Source organism: Hyaena hyaena, unplaced genomic scaffold (assembly GCF_003009895.1).
Source record: "Hyaena hyaena isolate Hyena2069 unplaced genomic scaffold, ASM300989v1 scaffold_10, whole genome shotgun sequence".
NCBI lineage: Eukaryota > Metazoa > Chordata > Mammalia > Carnivora > Hyaenidae > Hyaena > Hyaena hyaena.
In genome coordinates this window covers 1,455,517-1,481,321 of record NW_024080642.1, presented here as the reverse complement: position 1 = coordinate 1,481,321, position 25,805 = coordinate 1,455,517, and the positions used below count along the sequence as shown (strand labels likewise).

Genomic DNA, 25,805 nt, shown 5'->3' with positions numbered 1-25,805 from the left:
CCCATCTCTGGGGCAGCGCCGACCCAGGGCTCTCAGAGCCCTGTTCCAGGTGTGATGTGTGAAAGCCAGGCGGTGTTTGCCAAACGGCCCAGAACCGCCTACGCCTCTTTGGCCTGGATTTCTGTTTACCTTTCGGCCCAGGGCAATTACCTGGGGTGTGGGAACAGAGGCCCTGAAGGGGGAGGCACGAAAGTCGATGGGACAGCCCATCGGGATGCGAGTGGCTTCAGCAAAGGCTTCTCCCCCGGCTCCCCAGCGTCTTTCCCGGGAGACGAGGATGTTAATGGGAAATAGGATTTCGGAGCTGCGGCCAGCCTCCGTGGACGGCTTCTCGCGCGGCAACCTCAGTCCGGGAGGGCCGCGCGTCGCCAGGGCGGGGACGCGGCCGAGAGCGCCCCCGCGGCCCGCGGCTGCGGGCGCCGCGGCGGGAACAAAGGCAGCACGTGTCTGGGCGGGGCGGCGGGCGGATTCGGCTCTCGGCTCCGCCCCCGGCACCCCCTCTTCCCCTCCCTCTCCCCGCCCGGCCCGAGCTCGGCTGCGCTGGGCGCCCGGGACTCTCACGCGGCCCGGCTGCTGCTGGCGCGGCGGCGCAGAGCGGGCGGCGAGCGGTGCGGGGGGGGCGGCCCCAGGGGCGGGGCGGGGCCGGGCCGGCGCCGCGAGTACCCGCCGCCACCGCCCGAGTCCGGGTACCTCCATGGGGCGCGACGAGTAGAAGCGCTCGGGATCGCGGCCGCGTCCTTGCCCGCACCGCGCCCGGCTGGCGCTGAGGACCGCGGCGGCCCCGGGCTCCCGGGCCAGAGCAGGCCAGTCCGGCGTGTGGGCCGCGCACGCGCGCCCCCGACAGCGAGGCCGCGGAGGTGCGCGCCGGGGCGGGAGCGGGAACGGGAGCGCGGCGGCGGCGAAGGCGGCCGGCGGGGGGCGGGGCCGCGGCGCCTGCAGAACCTTGGACAGAAGCTCCGGAGCCGCCGCCGCCGAGCGCGAGCCCCGCCGAGCCCCGCCGAACGCCGGGACCGCGGGCCCGAGCCGCGGCGCGCATTGCGGAGGGAGGGCGCGGAGCGCAGGAGCCGCCGCCTGCCGGGTAAGCCTGCGCCCCGCGGCCGCCCGCTGTCCCGGAGGAGCCGGGGCCGGGGTCGAGGCCGCACGGGGTGTCGAGGTTGGGGGTCCCCGGGCGCCTCCGCCGGCGCGCGGGCCCCTCCCGCCGCTGTCCGGACCGCAGCGGCCGCGGCAGGCGGGCGGGCGGGGGCTGCTGCAGTGGAGGCGGCCGGGCTGAGGCGCGGGGGCGCGGGGCCGGGGCCAAGTCCGCGGGGGCCGCCTGGCCCGGGGTGGAGGAGCGCGGCGCCGAGCCCCGCCTGGTGCTGAGAACCATCTTGTTTTCCACGCAGATCCGAAGGGGCAGCACGCGCCCCCCCGCCCCCCCCGAGAGCGCCCCCGCCTCCTGCCCGGGGCCGCCGCGGGCTCGCTGAGCTGTCTTCTCCCTCCCGCCGGCAGGCTGGGCGCACAGGGGCGCGGGCCCCCGCCCGGCGCGCAGCGGCACCATGGGCACGGTGCTGTCCCTGTCCCCCAGCTACCGGAAGGCCACGCTGTTTGAGGATGGCGCGGCCACGGTGGGCCACTACACGGCCGTGCAGAACAGCAAGAACGCCAAGGACAAGAACCTGAAGCGGCACTCCATCATCTCCGTGCTGCCCTGGAAGAGGATCGTGGCCGTGTCGGCCAAGAAGAAGAACTCCAAGAAGGTGCAGCCGAACAGCAGCTACCAGAACAACATCACGCACCTCAACAATGAGAACCTGAAGAAGTCGCTGTCGTGCGCCAACCTGTCCACGTTCGCCCAGCCCCCACCGGCCCAGCCGCCCGCGCCCCCCGCCAGCCAGCTCTCGGGCTCCCAGACCGGGGTTTCCTCCTCGGTCAAGAAGGCCCCGCATCCGGCTCTGAGCTCCGCAGGGACGCCCAAACGTGTCATCGTCCAGGCGTCCACCAGCGAGCTACTGCGCTGCCTGGGCGAGTTTCTCTGCCGCCGGTGCTACCGCCTGAAGCACCTGTCCCCCACGGACCCTGTGCTCTGGCTGCGCAGCGTGGACCGCTCGCTGCTTCTGCAGGGCTGGCAGGACCAGGGCTTCATCACGCCGGCCAACGTGGTCTTCCTCTACATGCTCTGCAGGGATGTCATCTCGTCCGAGGTGGGCTCGGACCACGAGCTCCAGGCCATCCTGCTGACCTGCCTGTACCTCTCCTACTCCTACATGGGCAACGAGATCTCCTACCCGCTCAAGCCCTTCCTGGTGGAGAGCTGCAAGGAGGCCTTTTGGGACCGCTGCCTCTCCGTCATCAACCTCATGAGCTCCAAGATGCTGCAGATCAACGCCGACCCACACTACTTCACACAGGTGTTCTCCGACCTGAAGAACGAGAGCGGTCAGGAGGACAAGAAGCGGCTCCTCCTCGGGCTCGATCGGTGAGCCCTGGGGCCCGCGTCACGGCTCAAGGATTCAATTCATTTTTAAAAATTTATTATTAAGCAAATCAGATTTTGTGTACAGTATGTGTCTAGCCAAGCCACCGAGGGCCTGTCCCTTCCCACCTTCTCTCCTTGGGGTTTTCTTCAGCCCTGCCGCGAACCCTGGGCGCTTTTGAACTCCCGAACCTTGTGCAAAACCCAGAAGATGCATCCAGAGCCACCCGGGCCGCCGACCTCTCAACTTTGGGGAATGGAAAGTACTGACCCGCCTCTGTCGCCTGTGCCCTTGCTGGACCAGGGCAGGTGAGGCTGCCCGCTGCGCCTGGCATGGGAGCCGGAGGGGGGAGGCGCCTCTGGCCAGTTGGCCCAGGGAGCAGTTGGCGTTTCCGGCTGGAGGTCCTTTTCTGGCTCCTGTTTTGGGTCGTCCATTCTCCCCGAGGCCTGTGGAGGTCGCCACCCTGACTGAGCCACGAGTGGGGATGTGAAGGCAGGATGCCCACCACCCTGGGACCCCTCTTCAGTCATGGAGAAGCCGGCCTGGCACAAAGATTGCGTCCTGCCGTTTGGCCGCGCACGACCCCGGTTTGCTCCTTTTTCTTTTTTAGGGAGAAGGGCTTTAGTGAAGACACGGAACTTGCCTCCCGGGGTGCCCCTCATCCCCTGCCCCCAGCCGTGTTGGTGGTGGTGGTTAATGAGCTGGTTTGACTCATTAAGTTCTTTGATTTTGGTTCCTCACTGAAGGGGTGGGGTGAAGCTAGGGACAGTTCCTTTCCTGGGTGAATTTTTCATTTGACTAATGCAGCTTACTCACCCTGTGGCGGAGGCCGGGGCAGCTCAGGTGCCCATTACCGACAGCCTGCCTCCTGGGCGGGTGGGGGTGTCGTGCGGGACACCGGCCAGTGCCCACCTAAGGCCTCAGGCCTCTTGCCGGTGCATGTGACATTCGGGCTGCCGAGCCGGGGTGAGGGGGTGATGTCAGGGATCAGGGTGATGTGGTAGTGATTGCACCCCTCTCCCCCCAGGTCCCCACCCCTGTTCATTTAAAGCTGTTTTCCAAACAGTTCAGTTTCTTCTGAAGACGGCGCCTTGCCCGCAAGGCCCCGGTGAGGCCACTGGATCTTGGAGGCCTTTCCAAGATGGGAGTAACGCTCCCGATTGCTTCGGAAGCCTGCTGAGTCTGCGCCTGATCATTTGCAGCTGCCGCTTGGGGTGCCCACCTCGCCCTGGCGGCCGCGAGAACACGCCATGTGTGCTTAATCAGTTTCCTTTCTACTTCTCCCCGATTTGGTGGCTCGGGACTTGGGAGAGGGGCGGGAGAAGGGAGCAAGCCTTCCTCCATGGCCCCGCACTCCGGCTTTGGGGAACAAAGACCAACGTGAAGCCGCTCTGGGGACTTCTCTCTTTCAGTCCCAGCCCCCCCCACTCCCCCTCCCCAGGGGAGCTCTGGAAGGGGGAGGGGCCCGGGGGAAGGCAGAGGGTCCTTTGACACAGGATTAGGTTCCAGGTGGCTGCTGGTTTCGGCATAAACACTACTGAAATTGACACTTAACAAGAGAAAGCTGTGAAACTGAGGCCCGGGTTTAGGAGGAGCGCTCTCGTTCCCGGCCCAGAGGAGGAGGGCCTGCGCCGGGCCGGGAGAGCGTCTGCCCGGCTGCGCCTCCCGCGGAGCCCTCCCCGGGCCTGCCAGCGAACCTGCGTGGAGCCGGAAGGGGCCTGTGGCTGCCAGCGCCGCGGGCACAGACTGGCCGCGGCGTCCCCTCCCCGGCGGAGCTGTCACACGGCCTGTCTGTTCAGATCCTGCCGCCACGTGCGACCTGAGGTAGGAGGCCCGAGGGGGCCGCAGGCCCTGGCGGCTCGCAAAAGGGAGGTCCGGGAGCCAAGGGGCGCGTGCCCATCGTCCGCTCATTCAGAGGCTGAACTTGGCCTGGAACCGTGGGGTTAGGTTGCATCCCCTCTCCGCCCCTCCCCCCCATTCCGGTTTTGTGCGTTTCCTTCTTTCTCCGTATTTATTTTTTTATTTCTTGGAGGAGGTGCAAATTTCAGGAGTGGTTGGGGACTTAAGGAAATAAGTCTCTGGTTCCCTCCCTCCCCCCCACCCCCAGTGTGAAGCCTGCCACGTTCTGCCCCCTGCCCCTGCGCCGGTCAGGATTGTGTGAAGGAACCCGTGTACTTGAGCGTGCAGGCAGTGAACCCATTTGACATGCTGCTATGAAGACTACTTTTAGAACAACGATAAAAAAAAAAAAAGGAAAAAAAAAACTAACAGGAAAAAAAACCCTTTATTCTTTAATTGTTGCTTTTACAGTGATATTGTGCATGCGAACCAGGAGCATTTTGTGTCTTAAGAAAAATAATCTTAGAACAGATGGCCGTGAGCATTACACCCGTCGACAGAACAAGTCACAGGAATAATAGTTCAGGATTTGGTTTTTCTCTTTTTCTTGTAAACCTGAAGGGTTGATATATTCTTTCCATACAATTATTAGAATCTAGTTTTGTTCCAACAGTTGTTAAACTTGCAATGAAAAGAAAATGTGCCATTTTTTTTTCCCACTCGGATTTATTCATAGCTGTATATTTGAAACTGCTAATTACGCGTGCGGTGTGTGTTGGTTCTTAGTGCAATTTGTTCTGTAGCTCTTCTTTGACCAAACCGTGGGTATTGTTAATATTAATTTATATTTGTCTCATTCTGTATGTGTGTGTAGTGTGTTTGTAAGTATGTGTGGTTTATAAACTGACAAGGTCATGAAGCTCAGTTTGGCTGTAATTTAATTCCCCTTCCCTTATTTTTATTTATTTTTGTACTGTGCTGATTAAATAAAATGCACTGACCATCCATTACATAGGCCTCTTTTTGTGGGCAGGTCATTCACGAGGGGGGGGTTGTAGAAATGATTCCTCTGCTCCGAACGTAATTGGATTTGTGTTATTGGTGGGGGGGGGGGAGAGGAGGGAGGACAGGGCTCAGGGAAAGGGCTTAACCAGTGTGTTCAAAGTTAAGGTGCTTAAGAGAGAGGCATAGGTTAAGTCAACTCAGGCTTAGTTGGGCAGCGGGGGGCAGGAGTTGCTCCTCAGAGGCTCCCTTGGAGCTGGGTGACTGGGAGGTGCGGCCAGGGGGTGGGGTGGGGGGGGAGGAGCAGGCCTAGGCGTGGCCAGGCGGAGTCCTGTTCATGGCTCCTGCAGGGACACCAGACCCAAGACCCCATTTGAGGAGCTTGGCTCTGGGGCTGCTGCCCCCACGCGTCCCGGGCCAGGCTCCGCTCAGCACCCATAACCGGAGGCTTCGTCTCTGGCCAGCACGTGTGGAGTGGGGTCTGCCTGCCCTGCCAGTTCAGCTCTGTGCGGGTCTCCAGGAGTGACAGATCCAGCGCCGGGGATCCCAGATAAGCAGCCATCCCAGCCCTTAATCGTGGCAAGGGTGGAGCCCCTACTGACTCTATGGCCACTAACCTGTGCCTGCTCCTGCCACCGGCCTCAGCTTCAGGGCCTAGGGCAGTGTGGGCTCAGGCCTCCCCGGGACCTGCACACTGTGGTCCGGACGTGGCCCTGGATGCTAGGAAGGCATTTCCACCCGTCAGCCTTGTGATTGAGGCCACTGGCTTTTCTCAGGGCCTCTCCCTTGGTCTGAGTCACAGAAGCTGGGCTGCATGCGCTTCCCCACCAATGACAGGGCCCAGGTAGCCCCTGGGTGCTGGGGATGCTCTGCCATCTGGGCACCTTGTGTACCTGCAGCGCCCCCCGCCCCCCTATCCTGAGTGGTCTGGGTTCCTCGGGCTCTTTCTCCGGCCAGCCAGCCTGGCGAGAGGCCCTCTGGCCACAGTAGGCATCGGACTTCAGTCACCGTGAACTTGGTGAACTTCGAGTCTAGTGCATGGGCCTTAAAATGGTGGAACAAAATGCTTCCATTGAACGCTGCCACCCCCTGGCCTTTCCGCAGCTTGCTTCTCGCCGGCTGTGTAATAGTTCTGTTCAGAAGCCTCCGGTAACTTGCCCTCCATTTTTACCTTATTTGTGCTTAGCGCTCCCTCCTGTCCCCTGGGCTAGCAGCTTTTTACCGGCTGAAATGTCACAACTGTAGGTATAGTTTTCAATTACAGATAAGCAGGACACCTTTAAAAATAAGATTTAATGCTTTATTGCTCTTGACGGTAAATCAAAATACGCTCTAGAAATAAAGTTAATTTAATGGAAAATAGTAATAAACGCAGCAAACCATAAAACTGCATTTAATTAGAGCAAGAGAAACCCTTCGTTGCATACAGTCCCTGTGTCCTCCAGCTCCCCCTGCACCCCGCAGGCCGACAGAGATCATACCCTCAGTTCCTGGTCCTCCTCTCCTCGCCACGCCCTGGGACTTCTGAGGACATCACGAGAAAGTGCTTATTGACTGGCCCTCAGCCGGGAGGCCCCTGCGCTGGGCCGGGGAGCCACAGGCAGCCCTGGACGGCGGGAGAGGCGCTCATTTGGCATCGTCCATTTTGGTGTGGCTACGACATCCATGTGCACGTATCTAGCGTAAAGCAGCAGGTTCAGGGACATGAGTGGGAAGGAGGGGCGCCGTTCCAGTTGGGGTGGTTCGTCTAGTGTCAAGGTGATTGGCAAATCTCTGTTGCTAAACCAGGCTGATGGCACCTCTGTGCGGTGCAGGCAGCTGACCAGGCCTCGAGAAGGAGAACGGGTGTCTGAGCACAGGATGCCAGGAGGAGTTTTTGTTGTTGCAAAACTGCACAGGGTGCAAATGTTTGCGGGCCCTGGGGAGTCGGGGCTGGGGGTGTGTGTGCGTGAGAGCAGGTTGCTGGGGCCACCTCGGGGTCGGCCAGGTGACCATGTCAGGCACAGGGGGCTGTGCTCAGGCACTTGGGTGTATTCTGCAGGGTCAGGGCAGCAGGTCAGGAGCGCGGGGGCAGGGGGAGCGTCTGTGGCGGAAGGCGAAGAGAACGTCAGCACGTCCCTTTTGCACCCTGCCAGTCTCCTGCTGAGCCACGGGCTCACCCTCAGCGGGCCCCCGCCCCCCCACCCCCCGACGGGAGCTGTCCCAAGTCCCTCCTTTTGAGGCTCCGGGCCCGGAGGCCTGGGGCCGAGTCCTCAGCCGAGACTCAGGAGCAGAGGGGTCTCAGGAGGGCCTGTGGTGCTCTCTGCGGGGCACAGACTGGCAAGACGGTGGCAGTCTCCTGGCGCGAGGTCTGCGTGCCCGGCCTGGGCCCCAGCTGCGGCGGGGGTGTCTGCAGGGCGGGGTGGGCATCCTGGCCTGGCCTGCAGTGCCAGGACCCCCAGCTCTGTTTCTGTCACTCCGCCCCTCAGGCCCTGGTCCTCATTCTCCACGGAAGTATGAAACCGAGGTGTGGGAAGGGGAAAACACCCAGGCTCCCCCGCGCGGCGGCTCCCTGGGCCCTGCAACTCCGTTTTCTGATTGGCCTTCCTGACAGGAGCGTGGGCACAACAGACACCGTATCTGAGGAGTGCCCCGCAAACGGCACAACGTCCGTGTGCAACAACCTCCGCCCGGGCCGTGCCGTGAGGGCAGCCGGCCTTCGGAGCACCTGCTCGCTCTCGGAGAGGCGGCCGGCAGGCCCCCGGGCACACTCCGGGCTCCGGGGCCAGCCCTGCAGGTGAACCTGCTCACCTGGGGCCTCTGGCTGACTGCTGGGGGAGGGGCTCCACCAGAGCTCTGAGCGAGGGGGGGGGGGCTGTGGTCCCCTTGGGGGAAAGAGGGGTGGCAGGCTGGGCTCACGGAGAGAGTGGGGCTCCATCCCCAGCTCATCTTCACCAGTCTCTCCCACGTCCCCCAGGGGAGCATGTTTTCGGGGGAAACTGCATCCACCCCTTGGATGCAGGCCTGGTCGCAGGTCAGTGGGTCAGGGCACACTGACCTGGCCGGGGGGTGGGGGAGGGCAGAGGCTTCGCTGACTCCAGGCACCCTCAAGTTGTCTCCGAGGGTATGAGCCCGGGCTCTGCAGCAGGGCACCGGGGTCTTTGGTTTGTTGAGTGAGGACCGTGGAAAGTTGGGGCAGAGGAGGATGGAGACCAAAGGCAGAAAAGCAGCAAGAAAACCTCAGGGGCGGAGCCTCGGAGGAGGCAGAAGGGGGGGCTCGGCTCCAAGCACGGACCCTTGCGAGCTGATTTCTAGCGGGCAGTAGCGGGGAGTCAGCAATTAGACAGGGACCTGCGATGCGGCGCGGCGGGGGGGCTGCCCGGCGCTGCGGCCCCCCGCGCCCTGGCGAGGCCTCCCTGGGGAGCGGTCAGTTCCCGGGCACGCTGAGGATGAAGCCCGAGCGGTTCTTGGTGAAGTCGGGCTCCGGCTGGTTGAGCCGCGTCTCCACGGAGACCGTGCACTTCTTCCCATGCAGGCTGCACTGCACAGGGTTGGTGACGTTGACTTGAAGGTGGCGCTTCTCGCTGGAACCGAAGAGAAAGACAAGACAGGCGGTTAGCAGGCGGCCGGCGTGGGGTGAATTTCCCCGGCTGCCCCGGGGCCCGCTGATCGCCAAGCTGCTTTGGGCCTCGTGGGTGCCCTGGGAGCCCCGGGTGCAAGAGCACCCCCCCCCCGCCCCCCACACACACCGGAGAGGGCAAGGGCAGCCAGGGCCGGGGCTGGGCTGCAGCCTCAGTCCAGAACCCGCAGACAGCAGGGGCCTGCTGCCCGGCTCGATGGCGCCCGGCCTGTTGTGCTGGATGTGGCGGGGAAACGTGGTGGCACCAGAGCCGCTAAGGCTCTGGCCTCAAGCCGAGGGCCTTGCCAAGAGGGGCACAGGGCTCTGATTCGGGACTCCTGGCCATCTTTGGTGGGAGCCCTGGGAGGCGTCCAGGGGTGACTGGCGGCACGCGCCTGTGCGCCCTCCCTGCCCAGAGGAATGGCTTCCAGGAGTCCTGGTCTGTTGCACCGAGTGGAGCGGGCCGCCGCCTGTCCATCACTCCCTCATGCTGGCGCACCCCCAGCGCCCGGCTTGTGCCCGCCCCTTCAGCTTCTTCGTGCCTGGGAGGTGCAAGCAGTTAAGACGAAGGCCTGCGGTGTCTGCAGGTGCGCCCCGCGCAGGCCGGTGCAGGGCACCTGCCCAACTGTGCAGCACGGAGGACGGATGCAGCCAAGGTGGTTCAGGCTTCCTCACGCCCCTTCCCGCCTGCTTTCTGGGGGAGGGGGGTGTTGTCCCACAGGCAGACAGGGGACCAGGAAGAGACCCACGGTTATCACTTGTGGGCATCAGGTATCTTAATACTTAATGTCTTGTCAGCTGCAGCTAAACCCTTGGCTTAGCTATTTTTAACCAGACTTGGACATAAAGATAGAGTCCACCAGAGGCAGCGACTCAGGCACGCTGGGTCCCTGCGGAGCTGGGGCTGCTGTGCAGGGTCAAGATGTGGGCCCTGCGACCCTCGTGCCCACTGTCGTGCTGGCCCAGGGTGGGCAAAGCCCCTGCGCTGCAGCTCTGCCCGGAGCCTGCACCTCCCAGAGCCCGGTCAGCCCCCGCGTCCCTCCTGTCACCCTGCCACCGCCTCTGGTGCCTCGGGCTGGGATCCCGTCCTCTGGGGCCGTCCCCCTTCTGACTCCGGCAGAGGCCTCCGCTTCGCCCTTCCCTCAGTGCACTGCTGGGGCCAGCCTCTGCCCCCCACATTCTGTGTCTGCACCTCTCCTGGAACGGCAGTGTGCCCACGGTAGGTTCTACATGCACCCGGGGACTCCGTCCTGAGGAAACGGCTCTACCAGGGCCACATTCCAAACACTGATCGGGGGATGGGACTCACCAGCCGCCCCCATGTTCTTGTGTTGGTATGGCTGGGACACCGCTACTTTGGATGGAGGCCCTTCGGACGCTGGCCCCTTCGCGGTCCCGAGTGCAGTGTCCGCAGAGCCGCCCCTGATGTCTCTCTCCCTCCCTTTCTGGGCATCTCTGCTCTCTGCTCCAAGGGGCTGTGGGACAGAGAAGTGTCTCTCCCAGCCTTTCTGTGTCCCCGTCCGACAGCACTCTCAGCACAGGCACTGGTCTCCGCTTCTAGACTGCGAGTCCCTGGAGGGCAGGGAGGACCCACGGGGTCACGACTGCGGCGTGCGCGCGGGGACGCTCCCCCGTGCTGCTGGGGACACGTACACTTGTAGCCACACTGCTCTTCTGGGCTCACGGGGCCCCCATGGCAGCAGCCTTGTGTCCTCTGCTCTACAAGCTGCTCCCTCCCGGCAACACCTCTCTGCCAACCTCAGGTACCCCCTCAATGCTGGGCACGCGGCTGAGGTCCTTGTAGGACTCTGGAAGGGAGGCCTGCCCCTTAGGAAAGGAATATTCCGTGTTGTCGCCTTAAGTGACAGTCTGTGCCCTTGCTCCTTCCCTCTGCGTAGCCCTGAGCGGCCCTGCCCTGATCCCAGCCTATCTTCATGGGGTGCTGGGGGGCTTTCCCAGAGGAGGGGCTGCATGTGAAGCAGTGAGGGGCTGCATGTGAAGCCTTTTAAGTTTACTTATGTATTTTGAGAGAGAGTGCAAAGAAGCGGAGGGGCAGAGAGAGAGAATCCAAAGCAGGCTCCCCACTGTCAGCGCAGAGCCCGATGTGGGGCCCGAACCCCTGAATCACAAGATCATGACCTCAGCTAAAACCAAGAGTCAGGCACTTCACCGACTGAGCCGCCCAGGTGGCCCTGCATGCGGCGCTTTTACAACAGAACAGTGTTGGCTGGAGGAAGAACCAACTTTCTGGTCTCAGGAGCTGGGCTAAGCAACATCGCCGATGCTGCCCACACACGGCCATCGGCAGGTGACGGAGTAAGATGGTGTGGATGGAGTCGGGTGGTTCCTCAGTAAGTCACACACAGACGTGTTACCACGTGACCCGGCGATCCCTTCTGTTCCTGGGGATCCATCCGAAAGAGCCGAAAGCAGATGTTCACAGCAGTGTTATTTACAGTCAACGACTGGCAGGAACAATCCAAATCTCTGAACTGATGAAGGGACAAAGCCTGTCCATTCGATGAAGTGGTGTTCGGGAAGTGCTGACACAGGCTACGACACTGACGGACCCAGGACACACGCCAAGTGAAAGAAGCCGGGTACTGTAGAATCCCACTTACAAGAAAGGTGCAGAATACCCAAATCCACAGAGCCAGAAACAGGAGCGGGGTGGGGAGGGACTGCTTATAGGCTTTGGGGTTTCCTTTTGGGGTGATGAGAATATTCTGGAACTAGACAGGGGTGATGGTTTGCACAGCACTCTGTGAATGTGCTCAATGTGACTAATGGGAACTTTATGTGTCTTTTACAAAACAAAAGAAAACTGGATGAATCTAAAGGAAACCTAAGAACTTATGTTCAAGCCATGTTTTCTTTTCTCATTCCAAGCACAACCAAAATGGTTTTAAGACCAGCAAGGGGTTGCTTGTGCCCGTGCTGGAGACAGGGCAGTTGCTGGGTACAAGTGGCAGACAGGAAGTGGACGTTCCGGAAGGGTCAGCTGACCTCTCTTGCTGGAGCTTCCCCACACTGGAGATCTTCATAAAGCCAGCGAAGAAGAGCACCTTCTTCATTTTGTAAAGAAAGGAGAGCAGATTTAATAGATGGGGGCTGGGTGTCTGCCCCTGACGGCATGCCAAGCCAATGACAGCTGCCGCTGGAGGCTGGCTGCGAGGGGGTGGGGCTTTTTCCTCCCCATCTTCTATTACAGGATTTAATGGCTCAGCAAACTCTGGAATTCGGGGGCTTTCATCTCGTTTCATCTGTTCTAAGCCATCCCTGCCGGCAAATGGCCTTTATCAAATTACGTGCCTTCACTTTGGATCTAGACTCATGTCCTCATGAGTGAAATCTGTGGATAAATGCAAGACCCATGGGAGCCTCCAAGTGAGCCCTGTATTTTTTGTAGGTCCTGCACAGGGCAGGGCAACAAAAGTCTCCCCAGGAGCTGCATCGGCCCAGAAAACGTCCCCTCCTGTCCAGCCCTGCCCAGCTGGGATGCAGAGACCCCTACCCCCCGGCCTGCTCCGTGCCCACCAGGACGTGCAGAAAGGAGTGGGCCAGTTCTTCTTCTCAGGGGTGGTGCTGGCATCCCGTGCTGGAGTAGTGGTGGCCCTGCTGGGCTAAATGCACTTTAAAGGGAAACAGAATGGAAGAGTGGGGGGCAGTGCAGGGCGCTGGCTCAGTGAGCACCTTCTCTGGGGGTCGGCCCGGTGCTCCCGAGAATGGAAGCTAATGCAACATGCTCTCGTGTTTGCTCACAGGATGTGGTGGGAGGAAGCTCGCCTCACACCGAGCGGGGCAGGTTATAAACAGATACTTCTCAAAGTGATCAGAGGGGTAATAAGCGTCCCGTGACGGACCCAAGAGACCCCGAGTCAGGCCGTTGTCTATTTGGGCACCACCAGGACGCAAACGCGCAGGCTCGGCCACTGGCCAAGGACATGCCACGGAAGGGGCGTCTGGGGCTCGTGTGTGCAGCTGTTCCGCGTCCGGAAGCAAGCCCCTCTGCTGGTGTCAAACCACAGAGGGCCGGCCGTTCACAGTCCGGCTTTAGGAAGTGCTACTTCTGTTTTTGTTGGGACTGAAAGGGTACTTGGACCACGGTCACTTCTACAGTAGGAGTCCAGCGCCGTGCGGTCCTGAGAGTGGGGGTGTCCCACCTCCCGCTCTACCGAGCCCCGTTTGGGTTTGCCTCTGGTGAGGGATGGGCTCACTTTTCTTTGGAAGATAAAACTCTCCGTCGTCGCGTGGCTCTCCGAAGGCAACTTGTCCCGAGGCCCCTGCCCAGCCTGGCGCCTGCCTCCACGGCACTGACCTGGTCCAGCTCCCAGGTCTGGGGGGCAGAAACCCACGGACCCTACTCGTGGCCCTGCCTCTCCTCTCTCGGCCCTGAGCACCATCGCCCATCTCTCTCCCATGTGCTCTGCCCTTCGCAGTGACTTACTGAGCACCTACAGTGGCTGGGCCGCATGCCTGGAGCTCAAGGCATTCCCATTCTTTAAAAAACAATTTTTTAAATGTTTATTTATTTTTGGGGGGGAAAGGGGCAGAGAGAGAGGGAGACACAGAATCCAAAGCAGGCTCCAGGCTCTGAGCGGTCAGCACAGAGCCCAACTTGGGCTTGAACCCACCAGCTATGAGATCATGACCTGAGCGGAAGTCAGATGCTTAACCGACCTAGCCACCCAGACCCACCAAGGCACCTCCATTCTTTTTTTTTTTTTTTTTAATACTTTTTTATTTACTTCTAGGGGAGAGAGAGAGAGAGAGAGAGAGAGAGACAGCGTGAACAGGGGAGGGTCAGAGAGAGAGGGAGACACAGACTCTGAAACAGGCTCCAGGCTCTGAGCTGGCAGTCAGCACAGAGCCCGACGCGGCGCTCGAACCCACGAACCGCGAGATCATGACCTAAGTGAAAGTTGGACGCTCAACCGACTAAGCCACCCAGGCGCCCCCCCCCTTTTTTTTTTAATATTTTTTTATTTCTAGGAGAGAGAGAGAGACAGAGTGAGCAGGGGAGGGTCAGAGAGAGAGGGAGACACAGACTCTGAAAGGGCACCTCCATTCTTGAGGGGGCGACAGGCACCTGCAAACGCCCTGTGATGCACATGGGATGCATGCAGCAGGCCACGTGGTAACATCCGGACTGGCATCTCAGGAAGAAGGGGGGTTCCCGCAGGAGCAAAGTTACTGCTTAAGTATTGCTTTCTCTTTAGTCCCTTTCATCTCAGACGGTACCCACGGTAGTGTCACCCATGCCTGTGGTTTTGATGACAGTTCCCCAGTCAGCGTCCTTAGCCTAGCATGAGGTCCAAGCACGTATCTGCCGCCACCTGCCAGACAAATCCCCTGAGTTGCACTGACAGCTGGGTCTTCCTGTGTCCAAGGCTGAGCTCATCGCCTTGGACCCTTCCCCAAAACTGGTTCCCTCCTCTCGTCACACCCACGACTGCGAGAGCGGTCATCCAGTCACAAGACCCGCAGGCTGGGAGCCTGGATCCTTCCTCTCCCTCTGCTGCCCACAGCCAGTCACCAAGCTCTGGTCCCTGCGCTTTCTCGGTCTCTCTCTGCTGCCACTGTCACAGCCCAGGACTCGGCCCTGATGAAGCCTCCCAACAGGTTCCCCACTTCAAATACGCCCTCTATCATGTCATCAGAGAGATCTCCTCAAGGCACAAAAGGATCCCGTTACTCCCCTGCTAAAATCCCTTCGGCCAGTCCCCAGAGCTTTCGAGAACTGCCCGCCCCCACCCCGGGCTGAACTGGGTGTCCACCGTGTGTCCACTGCTCGCTCTCGTGGCTCAGAGTGTGTGACGGTGCTGGGCCAGTTCCAACGGCGGGATCAGAGCTCACAAGCTGCCCTGACTGCTGACTGGTGTCTAGAAATCTGAATAAAGTCCCACCGAAAGAATATTTAAAATCAAAGTGGAGGCTGGAAGAAGGAAACGATGACCTCCGGGAGCTGGAAGGAAGGAGGGGACAGGAGGCCACTGTGAGAGGGAGGGCCCTGCAGATGCCAGGCGCGGGGACAGGCTGGCTTGAGCAGGAGGCATGCCTGCCCCAGCCACGCGGGAGGGTCCTGGGTCTGAGGTCTGGAATGAGGCTGAGCCCTTGCAGGCTGCTGGGTCTAGTAGAAGGTCACCCGAGTCTGCCTTCTAGCCTGGGAAGTGGCAAGGGATCACTGTGTGGGAAAACACAGTTTTCCAGTAAAGACTCGACCCCTCAAGCTTCCTTCATTTAACCTCTTGAAAAGCAAACCCCACTGCAGGTCACCAAAGGCAACGAGTAAACCTTCAGAACACCCACAGGGAAAAGACACATTGCTTGCAAAGGAACAGCGGACCTTCTCATCAAATGTGAGAAAATAATGAACACCCAGACTCCTCCAGGTGTTTAAGGAAAATAACCATCAACCTAGAATCATCTTGAGCCCCAGGGCAAAAACAAAGACTTTCTCAGACACCAAGTTAAATTTAAACAAACATTCACTGTAGGTATGCATGTCTGAATAAATAAATAATACTGACTTTAGGGGTTCAACCCAACACTGATCTGAAGTCCTGGCAAACAACATGCCTGATGGGGTGATGGTCCCAGGGAGGCATTTGGGGGTCCTTCCTCATCTGGGAGCAGGGTAAGAGCGCTGATGAACTTTAGATTTCCTAAGACCTGCACAGGTGTGAGGAAAATGAATGGTAAACAAGAATGTTTGACGGAAAAATGCAACTCTGGAAGAAGTAGGAGGAAGGCGGAAAGAAAGTCTGCCTCATCTAACGCAAGGTAGAAAACAGGAACCGAAGCAGTCAGGAAGCAACGTGGGAACAAGAGAACAGTAATGTGATTGTGGAAACCCGTGTGTGCGAGCCCCTGTTACAGGGGATGTCTCACATTTAGTTCAGAAATGCAGCTACATGCTATTTGCAAGAGACTCATCTAAATCCTCACGATAGAGAAAAAGAAATGCAACAAGACACGAGGCAAATATGAATCACAAGAAGGCTGGCAAAAGGCACTTCTGGGGAACGAACTCATTAGGTAATTGTTTTCCTTCCCAGGGAGAAGTTCAGCGGGATGGTAGTCCTGATACATCTACCATCAGAGAAAATGATCTTAGTATGCTTTCCTAAAACACATACACATCAGGAGATGCTATTAAAAGAACATAGCTTTGGAGCACCTGGGTGGCTCAGTTGGTTAAGTGTCTGACTCTTGATTTCAGCTCAGGTCATGGTCTCATGGTTTGTGGGTTCGTGCGCCATCAGGGCAGAGCCTGCTTGGGATTCTCTTCCCCCCTCTCTCTGCCCCTCCCCTGCTCACATTCTCATTCTCTCTCTGTCAAAATAAATAAACTTAAAAAAAAAAAAAAAAAAAAACCTTTAACAAAAGAACATAGACTGGAGCCCAGTTAATAAGCTTGTGTGTATGTGTATATTCACTACGTTCCACAGAGAACTGGCATTGGGCACACGGATCAGGTACTAGACCACAGAAGGAGGTGCCGTAAATACCTAAGAATTACCATCAGACAGAAACTATCTTCTGACTATCCTAGGATAAAAATAAAAGGTGAATACAGGCATACCTCAGGGACCCCGGAGGCTTGGTTCTAGACCCCATGATAAAGCAAGTCAGATGAATTTTTTGGCTTCTCAGTGCATGTAAAAGGTAAGTTTACACTATAGTCTATTAAAGTGTGTAATAGTGTTATGTCTAAAAAAATGTACATAGCTAATTTAAAGAATACTTTATTGCTAAAGAAAAATGCTAACCCTATCTGAGCTTTCAGGGAACCTACTATTTTTGCCAGTGGGGGGTCTTGCCCAGCGCTGACGGATGCTGACTAACCAGGGGGCTGGGGTGGCCGCAACAGTTTCTTAAGACAAGACAATGAAGTCTGAGTCTTCCTTTCGTGAACAGTTTCCCCATAGCACGTGATGCTGTTGGAAGACAATTTACCCACAGTAGAGCTTCTCTCAAATTTGGAGCCCGGCCTCTGGAATCCTGCTGCTGCTTTATCAACAACACATGCATCCTATTCTAGATCCCTTGCTCTCATGTCAACATCTTTGCTGGGAGTAGGTTCCGGTACCACTGTCTTGGCTCAGCCTTCAGCAGCAACTCCCCATCTGTTCTAGGTTCATCATGAAATGGCGGCCATTCGGCCCCCTCCTCAGGCACCACTTCTAACTCTAGTTCTCTCGCTCTCCCACCACATCCCCAATGAAGTCTCGAACCCCTCAAGGTCCTCCAGGAGCGTGGGAGTCAACTTCTCCCAAGTGTCTGTTAACATTGATATTCTGACCTCCCCCTGAATCACAGATGTTCTTAATGGCATCTAAAACGGTGAATCCTTTCTAGAAGGTTTTTAACTTACTTTGCCCAGAGCCATCAGAGGAATCACTATCTGTGGCCGCTACGGCCTTACACAATGCATTTCGGAAATCAGACTTGAGAGCTGAAATTACTCCTTGATCCGTCCCCACAGGTGCTCTTGGGTTGCTGGGTGCTCTGTCAGGGAGCAGTCCTATTTTGAAAGGAATCTTTTTCAGAGCAGTAGGTGTCAACAGTGGGTTTAACCTATTCAGTAAACCCATGTTGTAAACAGACGGCTGTCATTGAGGCTTTGTTGTTCCATCCGTAGAGCACAGACTGAGCAGATTTAGCAAAATTCTTAGGTACCCTAGGGTTTTCAAAAGGGTCAACCAGCATTGGCTTCAACTTCTAGTCATCAGCAGCCCCTAAGAAGAGAGTCAGCCTGTCCTTTGAGGCTGGGAAGCCAGGCACTGGCTTCTCTCTACTCTATCCAAGTCCCTTCTTCTTCCGACTGAAGGCTGTTTCACTGACACTGAAAACCACCTTCATGAATGATCTAAGCTGGATCTTCCGAGAACTTGCGGTGGCTTCTCCATCAGCACTTGCTGCTTCACCTTGCACTTGTGTTATGGCGACAGCTTCCTTCCTGAAACCTCATGAACCAACCTCTGCTAGCTTCAGACTTTTCTTCTGCAGCTTCCTTACCTTTCTCAGCCTTCAGAGAACTGAAAAACCTTAGGGCCTTGCTTTGGATGAGGCTTTGGCTTAAGGGAATATAATGGCTGGTTTGATCTGCTCTCTGGACCACTCAAGACTTTCTCTGTATCAGTGATTGGCTGTTTTGCTTTCTTTTCTCCCTCTCCACTTTTTTTAAAGATTATTTATTTATTATGAGAGACACCAGTGTGAGTGGGGAAGTGGCAGAGAGTGAGGGAGAGAGAGGGAGGGAGGGAGAGAGAGAGAGAGAGAGAGAGAGAGAGAGAGAGAGAGAGAGAATCCTAAGCAGGCTCCTCACTTGTCCACGAGAAGCCTGACGTGGGGCTCGAACCCACAAACTGTGAGATCATTACCTGAGCCGAAACTGAGAGTCAGATGCTTAACTGAGCCATCCGGGTATCCCTGGCTGTTTGGCTTTCTTACCATCCATGTGATCATTGGACTAATGCTTCTAATTTCCTTCAAGCCCTTTTCTGTTGCGTTTACAACTTGGCTATTTGGTTTAAGAGGCCTAGCTTCTGGCCTGTCTCAGCTCTCAACATGCCTTCCTCACTAAGCTTGATCAGCTCTAGCTTCCGATTTAGAGAGACATGTGATACTTCCTTTCACCTGAACGCTTAGAGGCCACTGTGGGGTCGTTAACTCCCCCCATTTCAATATTGTTGTGTCTCAGGGAACTGGGAGGCTGAGGGAAAGGATGTGAAGTGGGGCTGGGGACAGAATACACACATTTACTTACTAGTTCCCATCTTATCTGGGCCACAGTTCTGAGCACCCCAAAACAATTATAGTAGTGACATCAAAGATTGCTGATCACATATCACCATAACCAATATAATAATAATGACAAAATCTGAACTAGCGGGAGAATTACCAACGTGTGAGAAAAACAAAGTGAGCAAGTGCTGGAGGAAAAATGGTGCCAACAGGCTTGCTTGACGCCAGGTGGCCACAAACCTTCAATTTGTAAAAAACACACAATCTGCGAACTGTAGCAGAGTGAAGCCCAATAAAATGAGGTATGCCTGCCCATGTGCTTCCAAGAATTCTTTAAAACATTTTTTTAATGTTTAGTTTTGAGAGAGTGCACGAGCACATGTGAGTGGGAGAGGGGCAGAGGGAGACACAGAAATCCGAGGCAGGCTTCAGGCTCTGAGCTGTCAGCACAGAGCCCGACATGGGGCTCGAACTCACGAACTGTGAGATCATGAACTGAGTCGAAGCTGGACACTTAACTGACTGAGTCACCCAGGCGCCCCTCCAAGAATTCTAATTACACTTCTCGATCTTTGATCTGTGAAGCACAACAAAGGGACGCACAGTAAACAAGGTATGCATGTATAATATTAGAATAGCAAAAAAGCATATAGTATGTACTAAGTGCTTTACAAATGCCAGTTCATGAGATCCTCATGACAGCATGTGGTATGTTCCATTTACAGAAGAGGAAATAAGGCTCAAAGAGGCTAAGTACCTGCCAAGGTCACACAGCACAGCCAGAATTTGAACCCAGGCAACAAGGCTTGAGACCAAACCTTCACCTCTGGGCATCCTGTCACGAAAATAGTCGTTAGACTTTGACTATTTTTTTTTTTTTTTTTTTTTTACAAATAGTTTATTGTCAAATTAGTTTCCACATAACACTCAGTGCTCATCCCCACAAGTGCCCTCCTCCATGCCCCTCCCCCCCTCCCCCCCACATCCATCAGTCCTCAGTTTTTGTCAGCATTCAAGAGTCTCTCATGGTTTGCCTCTCTCCCTTTCCCCCACCATTTCCGCCCTTCTTCTCCCCCTTGGTCCTCCGTCAAGTTCCTCCTAATCCTCCTATACGTGCAAACATATGATATTTGTCCTTCTCTGCCTGACTTATTTCGCTCAGCATAACACCCTCAAGGTCCATCCATGTTGCTACACATGGCCAGATTTCATTGTTTCTCATTGCCATGTAGTATTCCATGGTATAGATAAACCACATCTTCTTGATCCATTCATCTGTTGATGGACACTTAGGCTCTTTCCATGTTTTAGCTATTGTGGAGAGTGCTGCTATGAACATTGGGGTACATGTGCTCCTATGCCTCAGCATTTCTGTATCCCTTGGGTAAATTCCTAGCAGTGCTATTGCTGGGTCATAAGGGAGTTCTATTGTTAGTTTCCTGAGGAACCTCCACACTGTTTTCCAGAGGGGCTGTACCAGTTTACATTCCCACCAACAGTGTAGGAGGGTGCCCGTTTCTCCACATCCTCGCCAGCATCTAGAGTTCTCTGATTTGCTCATTTTAGCCACTCTGACTGGCGTGAGGTGGTATCTCAGTGTGGTTTTGATTTGTATTTCCCTGATGAGGAGGGATGCTGAGCATCGTTTCATGTGTCTGTTGGCCATCTGGATGTCCTCTTTGGAGAAGTGTCTGTTCATGTCTTCTGCCCATTTCTTCACTGGGTTGTTTGTTTTTCGGGCGTGTAGTTTGGTGAGTTCCTTATAGATTCTGGATATTAACCCTTTATCTGATATGTCATTTGCAACTATCTTTTCCCATTCCGTTGGTTGCCTATTAATTTTCTGGGTTGTTTCCTTGGCTGTGCAGAAGCTTTTAATCTTGATGAGGTCCCAACAGTTTATTTTTGCTCTTGATTCCCTTGCTTTTGGGGATGTTTGACTATTTTTTTTTAAATTTTTTATGTTTTATTTATTTCTAAAAGAGAGAGAGAGACAGCATGAGCAGGGGAGGGTCAGAGAGAGAGGGAGTCACAGACTGAAACAGGCTCCAGGCTCCGAGCTGGCAGTCAGCCCAGAGCCCGACACAGGGCTCGAACCCACGAACCGCGAGATCATGACCTAAGTGAAAGTCAGATGCTTAACTGACTAAGCCACCCAGGCGCCCCAGACTTTGACTATTAACAGTAGCTGATCTCCCGATCTACTATGTGCCTCGCAGCACGGCAGAAGTGAGTGTTTTTCATCTCTCCCATTGGGGGGATGCTCCTAGTGTAGCGTCTAATACAAAAAAGGAGTTGCACAGGGCGCCTGGGTGGCTCAGTTGGTTGAGCATCTGACTTCGGCTCCAGTCATGATCTTGTGGTTCGTGGGTTCAAGCTCTGCATCGGGCTCTGTGCTGACAGCTCAGAGCCTGGAGCCTGCTTCAGATTCTGTCTCGCTCTTTGCCCCGGCCCCGCTCATGCTCTGACTTGCTCTATCTTTCAAAAATAAATAAATGTAAAAAATAAAATAAAACAAAACAGAAACAAAATAGGAGTTGCAAAAAAGTCTCTTAAGAATATTTTTTTTTTTTAAAGACGTGACTGAGAAAGTAATGGGGACTCACTGTGACATAAGACACCAACCGGAAGCCCGGAGGTCAGCCTGGGGCATCTTCAAAGCAGCGTTGCTGAGGGGTGAGCTTGTAGGGCTTTCAGGCACACATGCCTCTGGCACCTCACTGAGCAAGGGTCTGTTTCCGCGGAGAGGGCCTCGTAAGAGGCATCAGGGGATGCTTTTTGTAACAGGAGGATCCCTTTGCAAAGCGAATCATTATCCTGCTTGGTGAGTCCAAGCTTTCCCAGGGTGCGTGCGCCTGCCCCTCTGCTAAGGGAGTTCTCAGGGAAATAACACATGGGAGGATGGCAAACAGGTGGACCTACGGGTCTGGGGAACAAAAATACATCTGTAAATGCACATGTGCTGACTAAGGCTGGCGTTTACGCAGTAGCGTGCCCCGTGTAGCTGTAACGCGGTCATGGATCGGGGGAGCGCAGGCTGAAAACCAGTGTACATTCATCGAGAACTTGCCACGTACGACGCACTGTATTAAACATTCCGCCCTTCGCATCGCCCCTTTTGATCCTTACCCGAACCTCACGAGGCACTGAGATCATGTCTGTGCTATAGACGGGGCCAGAGACACTCACACGGGTCAAGGATCCCCCACGGCGGCAAAGTGCTGAGGCTACCCACCCCCTGCACAGGACGTGCATCTCTGCAGTGACAGCCCCGTCCACTGAGCCCCTTCTGTTCAGTCCCACACAGGGACGCTCCTCTAGCACCTGTGTGGGCCACCAGCTCTGCGGCACGGAGTCCTTCAATCCTTGGTGCTCGAGAGTCAGATACGAAAGCATTTATTACCCGCTGTGATGACGCCGAAGTTTGGACTTACTTGCCTACAACTGCAACCCCCCCTTAACCACTTGTGCATTTCTCCCTCTGGGCATTCACTTGGCCGCTCCCTGGCCCGAAGGTGGCTGATGCTGCCGGGCACAGCTGATTCCAGGTTGTCAGAGAATGGGAGCGCTGTCTCGCGCTTGGAGAATTTGTGCACGCTTTGGACTATTCCCTGGTGCGTATCAGTGCCTGACTTTGCACTTGGCGTCCCTGAGGGGGACACTCCTGGTTTCTGATTTTGTCAGCCAGCAGGTCTCTGTCCCCTGCGTGCGGGCAGCCCTGCCCTGGAGGGGTGGGGCAGGGACCGCGGCTTGTTCTGTGATCTGTCTCCCCTCCCGCCGTTGGAGATGAAGACGGCGAGGATGCTACGTTCTGCTATGTATATTTGGAATCTGGACTTTCTTTTAAAGTCCTTTCTTTGAAGGCTGCATTCCTCCGTCCCTCCCAAAATGCCCAAATTGATGCTTTATGTGAGGGATAATGAAGCCTCTGAAAACCAAACTATAAGGACAAAACCATGTCCGCAGCTCCTCAAATATGAGGAAAGAACAAGAAACAGGAGCAACAGAACACAACAGCGCCAAACCAAACAAAGAGCCTACCGCCAGACCAACGGGCCCGCGGCTGGGAACACAGGCGGGGTCGGGGGCTCCCAGCCATGTCGCCTGGTTTCCTACAAGAGGACGGGGCTCTGCTGGCTCTGGAGCCCTTGGGGGACGTGTGTGTGGAAGCTCCTTCCATCGCTCCCACCCTCCCTCCCCCTTCCTCTCTCCCTCTCCCCCTTCGACTTCTCATCTCGTGCCGGCGCTCTAGGGGGCTTTATCTTACCAAAAAATATCTGTTTGAGAGCTTTTTTTTTTTTTTTAACATCTTTGCTGTTTCCGGCTTACATTTCTACTTCTCCTATCTTGACACTTGTGTTAACAGCACCTCCAAAGTTAGCACCATCTGTGAACACTGGTGTTTATTTTCTACTCACATCATTAATGAAGGTGCTAAATACGACTGGACTGAACACGCACCAGGACCCACATCTTCTTCTGAACAGATGCACGCTAGCGGCTTGTCAGGAACACCGTTCTATATTTGCCTCTTCGACTCCCCATCAGCAAGAAGCATTTGAGCCCGCAGGCTTGTGGCCGCGGGTCCCTCTGCAGAGGGGCTAACTGGACTGCAGTCCCCACTCTGAGCACTGAGAGGGGTTACACACTGGGGACATATGCACTGAAAGGGAGTCATGGAAAGAATGTATACATAAGATTAAGGATTTTCACTGGGTTTGGGCTTACAAGGTAACATTTTAAAAACTATTTTTGGGAGAACACAAGTAAGTGGGAGGGGCAGAAAGAGGGGGACAGAGGATCTGAAGCAGGTTCTGTGCTGACAAGCTGACAGCAGCGAGGCCGACGTGGGGCTCGAACTCACAAACTGCGAGACCATGACCTGAGCTGAAGGTGGATGCTCAACTAAATGAGCCACCTAGGCTCCCCCTTTTTTTTTTCTTTTTTTTTTAAAGGATGGCATTTTTGAAAAGTGCTAGGAACAAGAAAAATCTAGGAGCTCCTAGGTGGCTCAGTCAGTTACTTAAGCGTCTGACTCTTGATTCTGGCTCAGGTCAGGATCCCACAGATTGTGGGTTCGAGCCCTGCATCGGACTCCTGTGCTGGCAGCACGGAGCCTGCTTGGGTACTGGCTCTCCTTCTCTCTCTGCCCCTCCCCCTCTCACTCTCTCTCAAAATAAACTTAAAGAAAAGGTTTATTAACAAGCGCAGGAATTGCTTGGCATTGTCCTGAAACATGTTCTACATCAAACATGTATGCCTAAGGCTCTGGGCTACAAGATAAATAATAAAACAGCTCCGTTCTGAAGAAGCTCACAGCCCCGGGAGGGAGGCAGACTTAACAAACAGCAACTATACAAGGCGCTTGTGTTGGCACCATAAGGTCTAGAGAGTGTGTGCAGGAGGCTCAGAGTGGAGGGAGGTGCCCACTACCAGGCAGACGTGGAGGGTTTTGTCGAGAGGGGCAGTAGCCTCTTGGGCTGTGTGGCCCGCGGCTCTGCTAGGCACACACGCTGTCTGAACAAACCAGGCTCTCCCAATGAGACAGGCTCCCAGTGACCCGGTGCTCGCCTAGCACAGCCAGTGTCTCTCCTTCCTTTGACAACATCATCCCAGCTCTAATTGTGCTTCCTTCCTGAAGCCTACCTGGGGCTCCCCGGCCCACAGGGATCTCCAGAACCCTACAGACAGGAGGCAATGGACTGCCCCCCAGAGGGTGAGGAGGACTTGGGACAGACAGAGATGACCCTGAAGCTTGACTCAGAAGTGAGATTTAGAGAATGTGCAGAGAGTGGCAAGCATGGGGCCGGAGTTCAGGATTGAAGCGTTTGGGAGAGGGTGGTGGGAGCCGAGGCCAGCCTGGGGTAGATGACAAGCAAGGACTACGCTTAAATTTGTAGGCAATGGAGACAACCTTAAGGAATCTTAAGGAGGGAAGACGGATAATACTTTGTTTTCTTCTGTGCATGTACCATGACCTGAAACTGACTTGCTTGACTGGCTTGCTCACTGCCTTTCTTCCTATGGCTCCTACCCCCTTCCCAAAAGTAAACTTCATGGTAATTGAATCTTCTCCATATCCCCTGTGCTTGAAAGAGTGTCTGACATACAGTAGGTACTTAATAAAAAAGCTGATATGTAAAATTGATAGAGAGGAAGCAGGTGGTGTGGATGAGATTTTGATGTGGGCATTTTCAGGCTGGAAGACCAGTTAGGAATCTGCCAATCAGGGGAGCAAGGACTGTGGACAGTAAGAGGGCAAAGTAAAGTCTGAGATGTATCAGAGTAAGAATCTGGTGACTGACTAATGTAGACAGTGAAAGGGAGTCTACCAGTGTTCCTAGCTTTTCAGCTTGGGTGATGGAAGAGATCGAGAGAATGAGTTGGTTTTGGCCAGTGTGGAGTTGAAACTTCCTCTGGAAAATTATCCAAAGGGTTTCACTGCACATGATGTAGACAACTCATTGCTCTCCTTTTCTTAAGGGTAACGCATGAGCCAGTAAGGTAGGTCATCAATCACAACTGTTTCACAAAACCTACTTTGTTCGCGGATGCTATTATAAAATCATTACTTACGATATTATTGCAGTGCTGTGTTCTATTAGGCAAATAAGCCTAGAATTTGGAAATGCACTGTTCCCATGGCAAGCACGGTAGCCTGCCTGAGCAACCGTGCCTTTTGCAACCTGGCCGCCCTTTTCCCCTGTTCTGAGCCCCTTAGTATTTCAAACCCTTTATTAAATGTTATTATTATAGTTTTTTTTACACTTTCTCCACCATTCTTCCCAGCAATCTTTATCTGAAAATACCCAAACTTTTAAAGCAGTATTTCTAGGAGCGATAGTACACATTATAAAGGAAACACAAAGAGAAAAATGAAAAGAAATCTTGGCTTTGCAAACAGAAGGTCACATTCTCTAAAACTGTGGTGACCTACAGGAATTTGGAAACTGGTCAGTGTCCCACGACAATCAGCAAATGATGTTTTACTGAATGGTTAGTTCAAGTTCCTATTTAGGGGCTGTTACCACATCCAACTGTGGCTCGCCGAACCTGGAAAAAGTGATTTCTTGCGGATACCAACCAGTCTTGTGGAACTGACTATAACACACCTGGGAGTTGGCTGTTCCAGCTGGTGGCGGTGGCTGGCCGGGAAGACACGG

The 25,805-nt window shown here is 55.4% G+C and overlaps 2 protein-coding genes across 2 annotated transcripts in view; one reads left to right on the top strand and one right to left on the bottom strand.

Annotated features, from left to right (window-relative positions):
• The first annotated feature begins 1,435 nt into the window (after positions 1 to 1,435).
• CDK5R1 (cyclin dependent kinase 5 regulatory subunit 1) lies at positions 1,436 to 5,302 on the top strand. The gene has a single exon (XM_039253565.1). It carries the CDS (start codon positions 1,536 to 1,538, stop codon positions 2,457 to 2,459), a length of 924 nt encoding a protein of 307 aa, XP_039109496.1. The 5' UTR covers positions 1,436 to 1,535; the 3' UTR covers positions 2,460 to 5,302.
• A 2,239-nt stretch (positions 5,303 to 7,541) lies between these two features.
• MYO1D (myosin ID) overlaps positions 7,542 to 25,805 on the bottom strand; it is a 351,929-nt gene continuing 333,665 nt past the window's right edge. The window contains exon 22 of the mRNA XM_039251930.1: positions 7,542 to 8,857. Within this exon, the coding sequence (XP_039107861.1) occupies positions 8,701 to 8,857 (157 nt within the window). The 3' untranslated portion in view covers positions 7,542 to 8,700. The remainder of the gene's footprint in view (positions 8,858 to 25,805) is intronic.